This window comes from Poromitra crassiceps (assembly GCF_964638095.1).
Source record: "Poromitra crassiceps genome assembly, chromosome: 23".
NCBI classification, from domain to species: Eukaryota; Metazoa; Chordata; class Actinopteri; order Beryciformes; family Melamphaidae; genus Poromitra; species Poromitra crassiceps.
In genome coordinates this window covers 1,394,321-1,404,979 of record NC_139639.1, presented here as the reverse complement: position 1 = coordinate 1,404,979, position 10,659 = coordinate 1,394,321, and the positions used below count along the sequence as shown (strand labels likewise).

The 10,659-nt window shown below is 40.6% G+C and overlaps 1 protein-coding gene across 1 annotated transcript in view; it reads left to right on the top strand.

Moving 5' to 3' along the window:
- The window catches only part of LOC310797335 (calsyntenin-2-like), a gene marked incomplete at both ends in the record, with an annotated part of 214,194 nt that extends 208,098 nt beyond the window's left edge, over positions 1-6,096 (top strand). The window contains 6 exons of the mRNA XM_083659704.1: positions 315-526; positions 1,385-1,552; positions 3,916-4,061; positions 4,385-4,505; positions 5,176-5,366; positions 5,866-6,096. Coding sequence (XP_083515830.1) covers positions 315-526; positions 1,385-1,552; positions 3,916-4,061; positions 4,385-4,505; positions 5,176-5,366; positions 5,866-6,096 — 1,069 coding nt within the window. The remainder of the gene's footprint in view (positions 1-314; positions 527-1,384; positions 1,553-3,915; positions 4,062-4,384; positions 4,506-5,175; positions 5,367-5,865) is intronic.
- Between the last annotated feature and the right edge of the window lie 4,563 nt (positions 6,097-10,659).

The window sequence follows — 10,659 nt, the reverse complement described above, 5'->3', positions numbered from 1 at the left end:
ATACCAAAAAATAAACAGCTAAGGCAATACAACTGATTACCAGAACAGTGTGGGAACATAAGCACTGAAAACGTTCAATTATATTCACCTTAGGTTCCAACACAGGGGTCAGCCAGTTACTTCCTATTGTGTTGACACTTCCTGTGACAGTACAGTACTAGTGACCAGGTAAAACAGACGGTGTTTTGAACAGGAAGTCATAACACAACTGGGTCAAGTGGGTGGGGCTACATAAGGTGAATAGAACAGCGCCATGGGACAAAGCAACAGCACTGCGTCCCTGCAATCACTCTTCTCTCTTTCCGTTTGTCCAGGTGTTTTGGGGAGGACACGTGTCTCTCCATCCCAGACATCAAGGCAGTGGTAATGGTCATGGCGCCCAGCGAGCCACAGATCACCATCGTTGGGTCCAATCGACTCGTCCGGCCTGCCGGCGACCTGCGGGGTCCGCTGGGCGTGGCCCCCTTCAAGGAGCTACGCATCACCAGCACCGTGATCAAGGGAGACAACTCGCCGTTCAGCGGATGTGAGTGGAGCGCCGAGCGGTTGATATCATGCGATTCTCCATTAGTTATTATTACTACAGTGTGTGATTATAGTCATTATGATGTCATGACATTCTTACATCACATGCTTAATAGAGAGGCAAAGTGACCGCCTACTTCCTGCTTCAGCACTGTACCAGAGACTTTCATCCGCCATTTATTTTCCCATACACATTTCGTAAAATGCTTATAAAAAATAGTTGTACTGGTTCAAACCAAACGGTACAGATATATTTAGAAACAGGAGAGATCGCATAACATTTCACTGGGACCAAAACGTTAAACAAATGCGTGTTTAAAGAAAATATTTTTTCGATGTTTGTTTTTTTGTTTTGGTCCGAGTGAAATGTTCTATGGTGTCTTCCGATTATAGCGTTAGCTGAACCGTTTGGTTCAACGAAGTACAAGAACAATTTTATAAGCATTTTACAAAATGTCTATGTGAAAATAAATGGCAGATGAAAATCTCTGGTACAGTGTTGAAGCAGGAAGTGACGTTCCACTTTGACTCTCCATAGATAAGTGTATTAACTTCACATGAAGATTGATTGGTGGTTTGACATTTTTTAAGCTCTGTTTCAGGTAGAGATTTAGACTAAACCACCCCCCCACCCCCACCCACACACACACACACACACACACACACACACACACACACACACACACACACACACACACACACACACACACACACACACACACACACACATACACACACACACACACACACACACACCCACACACACACACACACACACATGCACTGGATACTTGATATTCTATAAGCATCTGTTTGCAAACACACTTATATATCTGTGAGTTCATGTCCATGGATACAGCCCACAGACCAGGTGTGATGGAGGTGATGCATAACCTGGACTACTGTGATGTCTTGGTGATCGGAGAGGAACTGAATCCAGAGAGGGAGAGTCTGGAGATTCAGCACAGTGCTTTGTTAGGCAAACACCTGGACGCCACCAACTCCACTTCAGGAATATCAATATATGGTAGGTGTGTGTGGGGGGGGGGGGGGACTGGTAATGCACACACAGGGTGCATGGTGTGTGGTGGTAGTGCCCCTAGCGGGCAGACATGAAATGCACCTCCTTGCTAACTTAACATCTAAGCGAAAACATAATAAAAATGAATATGTACAATGGCCAATTTAGTGCCAGTTTATTGGAAATATTCCAAAGATGGGCAGTCATTCACTCTGTAGACATTAAGACAATTGAAATGGTCCCTGAAATCGATCCCTATCCCACCATATTACAATATATTTTATTTAACCTTTATTTATCCAGGGAGGACCATTGAGAGCATGCTCTCTTTTTCAAGGACGCCCTGTTTACAACAAATATCACAAGTTCAACAATACAAATCAGGAATAAGAATAGACTGTGGCATTATAAAATAACACAATCACACTCAAACAGATGAAAACAATACAGACATATAAAATCACAGGTACAGACAGTTAAGAGGGCAATGTAAAACAGGTGCAAGTCCTGTGCGATCCATCCTCAAGTAGCGTTTTGAATGACTCTATAGAGACCAGTTGGTCCAGTTTGAGAGAGTCCTGAAGTTTATTCCATCTATGAGGTGCGTAAAAGATAAAAGCATTTTTACCTGCTTCACTATTCATACTTGGAATAACCAGTCTAATGTGTGTCTGTGAACGAGTCTGATAACTTAAAGTACTAAAATTTAAAAGCGAGGACAGATAAAGTGGGAGCTTACCGCACAGGGCCTTATAAATGAACAAAAGACAATGCTGATCTCTACGGACGGTCAGAGAAGGCCAACCTACTTTTTCATAGAGAGTACAATGATGAGTGAGAAACCCATCACCAGTGATGAATCTCAAAGCACTATGAAATACTGCATCAAGAGGCTTCAGTGTGGAAGGTGAAGCGTGCATGTATAGTACATCACCATAATCAAAGACAGACATTACAAGATATTGCACAATGGTTTTTCTGCTAGATAAAGAGAAACAAGACCTGTTTCTGTAAAGGAAACCAATTTTTCCCCTTAGCTTTTTGGTTAGATGTCCCACATGGATTTGAAATGAGAGCTTAGAATCTAGCCAAATGCCCAAGTATTTATAAGAGTTGACAATTTCAATTTGTTCACCTTTAAGAGTATGAATACCTACATTTGGATCAGACCCATGTGATCTTGAGAATAACATGCATTTGGTCTTGTCAGAGTTCAGAACCAGCTTGTGACTAATTAGAGCCAACTGAAATGCATCAAAAGCAGTCTGCAGGCTTGCAGTGGCTGCTGCAAGACTGGCACCAACACTATACAAAATTGTGTCATCAGCATAATAATGGACATCACAATGCTGTGAGGGGAGTACAATATTATTAACATAAAGAGGGAATAATAGAGGGCCCAAAATTGACCCTTGTGGGACACCTTTGCCAATAACAAGAGAGCTCGATCTAAAGCCATCGGCAACAACTGCCTGTGTTCTCTCAGAAAGGTAATTAGAGAACCATCTGATAGAAAGATGATCTAGGCCCATAGCTGACAATTTGTCTAACAAAATAACATGGTCCACAGTATCAAATGCCTTAGAGAGGTCTACAAAAAGAGCTGCACAGTGTTGATGGTCATCCAGACCATTCAATATATTATTAACGACAAGTGTTGTAGCTGTGACAGTACTATGACCTGGTCTGAAACCTGACTGCTGAGGTTGAAGAATGTTGTGTGCCTCCAGGAAAGCACGTAACTGTGTACTGACTAGGCTTTCCAGAATCTTGGCTAAACAGCACAGTTTGGATATTGGTCTATAGTTATTCAGACCACTTGGGTCACCGCCTTTATGTAGGGGAATAACCTGTGCAGCTTTCCACACAGCAGGGATTACACCAGAGGTAAAAGTTAGGTTAAAAATATGAGCAAGTGGAGGAGCAATTATCTCTGCACTAAGACGCAGGAGATATGGGTCAAGGTCATCCATATCTTATTAGAGCTGCAATAATTTAAATATTCTGACCATTAGGGCGACAGAAACTGCAACGCATTTGTAAAATGAAGCACAGCAAAGCCACTGCACTACAGGGGCCTATCAAGGACATACAGTACCGTACATTGAAAAGCACAGCGCCCCACTTTTAAACAGTGAGGGAGGAGACAAGCTAGTAAAATAAAAGATAAACTACTGAATGGACCGAGGTGAACAGAGGTGAACACAGCAACACACTTCATCTGACAAGATCACGTCTCAATGAAAACATCACATAGCACACATTAGTTTCGGGATTGGTTCTAAGGTCTGATATAACTTGGCATGTTGTTGCACTAGATCTAAGGGTACTTTAGACTAAAGTATGGTATTGTTTTTGCTGTGTGCAAGGTGTGGACTCCATGGCCCACTATGAGCAGGTGCTGAGACAGGTGCACTACAGGAACTGGCGACCTGCCACCCTGAGTGAGAGAAGGTTCAGGCTTACCTGCTCTGAACTCAACGGACGCTACACCAGCAACGAGTTCAACCTGGAGGTCAGTTCTTCTCAGTCTGTCATCCGTCATCTTTCAACTCCCTTGCTCACTCTTTCATACGCTTGGTTGCTTCTCTCTCCCTCCCTGTTTCTTCTCCTCATCTGTCATCCACCTTTTGTCTTGCACCCCCTTCTCCATCGTATTCATCTTTCAATCAATAACTCTTTCTTATGCACAGTCAGTTTATTCTTGTTTTTATTGTTTCACTCCTCACATCAGATGCGTCCTCATCCTCCTTCTGCTTTCCTAGACCGCTCACATTCCCATCTTCCTCCTCTGCATCCTTTTCTAAAATCCTAAAGCTCTGTGTCCCGCCCCTTTAGGTCAGTGTCCTTCACCACTCGGCACCTGTGGAGCACGTCAATCACATGGCTGCCCAGCCCCAGTATCTGAGACCAGTGCATCACCCACTCATGATACACACTCTCAACTCACACATGTCAGGTAAGCCACAGAATATACAGTATAACTAGAATAGAGCAGGAATAACTCAATGTTACACAAATATAATTCACTTGCGCAGTTGTCAGCAAAATTATCTTTTCTGAATCCTCTTGCAAAAGCAAGATAGGGAAATCCAGACAACTACCAGTGTCTATCCTGTTACTGCTTAAAAGCAAATGAATGCTTGTGGGGTAAAGACGAGAGGTTAAACATAACAAACAAAAACTGTGTATCTCAAAGGAGACCAGTGTGCTTTCATTCATTTGACTACTACCTACAGTAAGGTCAGAGTATGCTACTACTGCAGCAGGCTATGTACACTAGACAGATAGAATTTAATTCATTAAATTAAATTAACTATTTTAACCTGTATTACCAGCTCACAGAAGACAATAGAAAACAGTACCTTTAATGTTGAAAGAATGGTAAAGTTGGACAAGCATAAACTGTATGTACACACAAGCAATTGGAGACGGTAAACAAAACAATTAACACCATCAGCAACAAGGACACCGTTAAAAGCAATTAATACCTTGGCAGCACCGATAGAGAAGTTAGTGTGGTCATTTTGCTGAGAAACAGTTCCAAGTGTGCCTGTAAATGATAGGTCCATGATAGGCAGATAAATGTAATCTAAACTAATGATCTCTAGTATAATCTTGCCCTGCAGGATCAGCACCTCCAGCAGCCACAGTAGTGATCGTGGTTTGTATCGCCGCCCTGGTGGTGATCGTGGTTATCGGCATCTACAGGATCCACGCTGCAAACCAGGAGGGGTCCAGAGAAGACGAGGACGGGGGCAAGGATGCTGAGGTGGATTGGGAGAACTCCACTCTCACCATCACTGTCAACCCCATGGAGGTAACTCACAAGGGTTAGGCTGATGGGTTAGGCTAATATAATTCCAGTGTGCAATAACTGCAATTTGACACGTACTGTACATTCTACTTTATTGTACTTTATTCTACTTTACTCTCTTTATTTTACTTTACTCAATTGCATTTACTGCATTTTACTTATTGTATTGACTATGTACGTTTAGGGAGATACTGTGTGATACTGTACTATGTGTGTTATGTGGATATTCATGCCTGAGTGCGAGCAGCTGTAACTTGTCCCAATTTCCCCCCGGGGATCATTAAAGTCTTTCTGATACTGTAGGGGGGTGTGCTGGCAAGCCTAGCCTGATTAAAACCATCATATAAACATAGTCAATGAGGAGTCAGTCAGTCAGTGAGTCAGTAGGTCCCTGACCCTATGAGGTCCGGCATAAAAAAAACAAAAAAAAAACAGTAATCATTTGCATTTGATGCTGCTTTACTGTAGCATACTACCTGACGACCATTCCTCTGTTCTCTAGAACATTGGAGGATCTCAGACTCTGGTGGAGGAGGTAAGAGAGGAAGACCATGACGAGGAGGAAGGGGATGAGGAAGACGAGCAGCTGGGTACAGTCACAAGTGGCGAGTCAGACAACAGTGATGAAGATGAAGAGGAGGAGGAGGAAGAGGAGGAGGACGAGAGAGAAGAACAGAAGGAGAGGAAGCAGAAGGGAAAGCTTGAGTGGGACAGTTCCTCCGTAACATATTGACCACACACGCACGCACGCACGCACACACACAGACACCCCATCTCAATCTGTTGTGCAAACATACGTATGCACGCACACACACACACACACACACACACACACACCAAATCTCCAATAAAATCATTTACAATCTGTTGTGAGAAGAGATAGACTACCCTCAACCACTCAACCATTCTGTATTGCCATTTTTAATTAAACATCTCCCTCTGCTGGACAAAGGCAGATATAACGCTCCCAACCAGCTCTATGTTTGAAAACCTTCAGATCTAGTCAAGTTGATCAAACTGGATCAACATTATTATTCACATCACAATCAATGCAGTAGAGCAAAATGGGAAACACTATATAATAACCATCATTAATAAATGGATAAATTGATAGTTAATTAAACTTTAGTTAATAGTTGCAACTTTATAATAGCCATCGAAATAATGTTTATAGATCTGTCCCACTGTGTCCTCTGTCCCGACCCCATGTCAAGAGGAGGACAGAGGGGGACAGATCTATGAACATTATTTGGATGGCTATTATAACGTCGCAACTGATGTTTATAATACTGTGTAAAGGGTTAATACATACTGTGTAAACATTAATTATCATGTCATTGTTAACAGTAAAATAACTATTAACTAAAGTTTAATGTAAGGTGAATGCCCAACACACACACACACACACACACACACACACACACACACACACACACACACACACACACACACACACACACTTCTCAGTGGCTAATAAAAAGCAGTTCAAACACAGATTTTAAGTACTGATCATTAAAAACAATATATCCACGTTTGATTTTCTCACATTTCAAATATGCTGACACAACATTTCTCTTTCTTGCATAAACACAGGGATGTTGTGTTTCTTTGCAAGATTTAATATTTGCAATGAAATATGTTCTTAGATTACTTTTGTGTTATTTAAAATCTCATGTTTAAAATATTTCTTATTTTTTTATCAGATTGTCTGAATTGTTATTAACAGGAGATTCAAAGAGGTGTATCTGCAAGCTGATTTTAACATTTTGATACATTATTTCTTCGGTTCTTTCGTTTCTTTCTTTCTCTGCTTGTTTCTCCCTCGACATGATGAAAAAGAAAGAAACTACTTAATGCTTGTATGTTTTTATATAAATCCTCTTGGTGTATATGGTACGTATAGCGTAGCTCTACTATCACTCAATGTTTTTTCTGTTTTTATCTTTGACCCTAACCCAATGTGTGTCTAACACTTTCCTGTTCCTTGATGTCTGAGTGATCAGTGTCAGGTTTCCCCAAATGCATCTTAGTGCTATGGCTCTTAGCCCTTAGATACTTAAGGGATCCTAGACAAGTTATCTTTTAGCATAAATGTAGGTTCGGTCCATTCCATCCTCATCCTTACTTGCTTTCAAAGAAGAGTTATGCTCAGTGCAGAATTTAGCAGGCCCTACCTTCCATCCCAAGGTTTCCCAAATGCTAAAATAATCAATAATGAGCGAATGGATAAAGATGATTCTAGTGCTAAGAGGCTCTAGGAAACCAAAAGAGCTGATGTTTGTTTAAAACATATCTGTTTGTATCTGTGTCCTCTCTACCAATGTTAACCACAGCTGATATTTTATTCTAGCTGTTATCTGTCTGCTTTTCCGGGGTGGCTGAGAGGGTCCTCGCCGCTCTGTCCTGATCCCACTCTGCAAGAAAGGGCACAGGAGCTGAGGAGCAGTTACCAATGCACAGAATCTGATGTAGCCTAACAAACCCCTTGTGCTGTTAAAGTAGTAAGGTGAATACCTACAGAGAAACCTGGCTTAGATAGTTAACAGTAAGAGTGACTGTGTGTATTTCATTGCTGTTGTCAAGTGATCACCTTCCACCACAGGTGAGTACTGTACAGTCGCACCAGAGCTAGAGGCAGAAGTGGAGAGTTCTCCTGCTCTGCTTTGTCATGTGACATCATTCTAACAGATTAAGTTCATCTGCTTACATACAATTGTATTCCATCAAGAGCTTTTGCACATCCAAAATCATTCTCAAAGTATCTAAAAAAATAAAATAAGCAACTACAAATCCCTGACACCGCCCAAACCATAGAAATCACTTCCAACCGCTCCATTCTTCAAGTTGGGACAGCATCAGTGGCTACTCGCTAATATAAATTTTGTAATTGGTACTCCTCGCCTTTCCTTCCCTCTGTTGGCCTTTAAGCACCTGTGATTGTGATGTCATCATTGTGAGACAACTGCCTCGTTTCCCCTCTCCCTTTGCCATATTGTGCACCGTAAAAAAAAAAGAAAGGGAAAAGATTCTTTTAAATATAAAAATAAACCCTGTAAAAATGTTCAAGACAGTTATTTTATATGTTCTTTTCTTTTTGTAAACAAAATGTTTGGGATTTCTCTCTCTCAAATGGTCATCCCAGTGCTTTCTGTATATTGACCAATAAAGACAAGAACGTTTTAGAATCTACATGGCTCCTCTTTGTTTAATAAACATTATACTCTAAACATCATATGGATGCATGTGTCTGCCTCAAATGACTTGGTTTCATTCATATGGCTATAGGTGAATTGTTTGGAAAGTAAAATATTTGTCCCCTCTGACAGAAGGCACAAATAATTATCATGTATGTTATCTTGCATAAGAATTTCACTATAGGAGAATGAAGATGCCACAAGACAAATACAGTACTGTAGATGTACAATAATTCTATGATGGCTACCGTCATATTTACCATACTATTTATGACTAAATACACAAATATATGAGATATTAACATGCACATATGTTTTCTGAATAACATTTATTGCAGAAGCTTTATAAAGTTTGTGTTTGCAGTGTTTAAGATGGAGCTCACAAGTCCAACTGAATCATAATTGATCAAGTCTTTATGTTGCGGAATTCCAGGGTCCCCGGTATGCTGTGAAACATGGCATAAGAAAACATCACATTCAGGGAAAATACATAAGACATGCAACTGAATCATGATACTTCAAAAAGGTAGCTATCCACAAAAGCAAAAGAGATAATTTAATATTTCCTGTAATACGTCATTCGTTTTACTTTATCATCCCTTTCTATTTAACTATATCTATATAGATTTGATCCTAAGTGCCATAAAAACCATAGAAAATCACATAAAAACATGTGAGAACAAACAGGCACAAGACATGGGTTGGTACAGTAAGCAGCCAAGAGCAAGTGGAAAGTTGAGTGCAAACTGTTGTTTTTCACACTTACAGCAGCCTACATCATTCTTCAAAGAGCGCTTCTCTAGGTGTGAGGGTTAGAGTTGAATGAGATAAGGAACTTTGATCTGCAGATAAAACAGCTATTTATTTATTTATTTATTGAGGCCAATACCCACAGAGGCCTGTGGGTATTGGTTTGTAGTTGTATTTGTGCACTTCTACACATTCAGGAACTATTAAACATAATACAATTTCCTATTGCACTACAGTAGAAGACATTATATTGCTCAGAATGTTTGGATTGTTTTTTTTTACACATCATGTCTCAGCCTGTCTTGAGAGAGAGAGGGAGAGAGAGAAAAGGACACAGAATCAATCTGAGCAGGCTGTTTATCTGTGCTACAGTCAATAGCACTGCTATTACTTCACTGACTTTCATTTGACTGCATCTAATTAGGTCCACACCTTCTGCGGATAGAGTGTCTGCTTTAGGCTTCCCGTCTTACAACACTGTGCTGACTATTCATTCCAACACCCAGCAGTTTCCCCTTAGGGCCCGAGAAATACGATAGACTAATTAGTAGCTTAATGTGCCTTTTACCGATCACCTCTAATCATTGCTGGATGTTCAATAATACAACTAATGGGGCCTGTATCAGATAACCATAGTGTGCCTTGGCCTGGCAAGAATTACCATAGATTTTGGTCGGCTTTTCAAGTGGCTTTAAGTTTTAAATAATGAAAATCTGTGTGCATTCTTTTCTTAATTTGTAGATAATTCATACATGTGTGTATCTTTTATTAATTATGCATGATCAGTCACATATTTGCAACAATGTTTCAAAATGGGAAAATATAATTCACTCTAGACTCTAGAGTGAATTATCTTTTCTCATTTTGAAACAGAGGTACACTACAGTATGCCTATCACTTAACTCAAACCAGATGTATTAACTACAGATAACCACTAGGTGGTGGACAGACACAATCTTCCTTGGTCGGATGAATATGAGGGCAGATGGAGGTAAAACATATTTATCATATCTTGCACATACGCACATACAGAGGGTTACCTTATCTGTGTGTGTGTGTGTGTGTGTGTGTGTGTGTGTGTGTGTGTTCTTCAATATATTCCCAATCAGTGTCAATGCACCAGTGTCAGTGCCCAACACACCTGCCTATGCCCTGAAGCAACCTCTCACCATGCGCACGCTCTCTCTCTCTCTCTCTCTCTCACACACACACACACACAATTTATTAAGCTATTTTTATTTATATTCTTTTTTTTATTTTGATCACTGTCGTGTTGGCAGTCTGTATGTTGGCAGTCTGAACCACTCAGCTTCCTATGTGAGCACAAGCCTTGAGAAAATGTTGAGAATCAG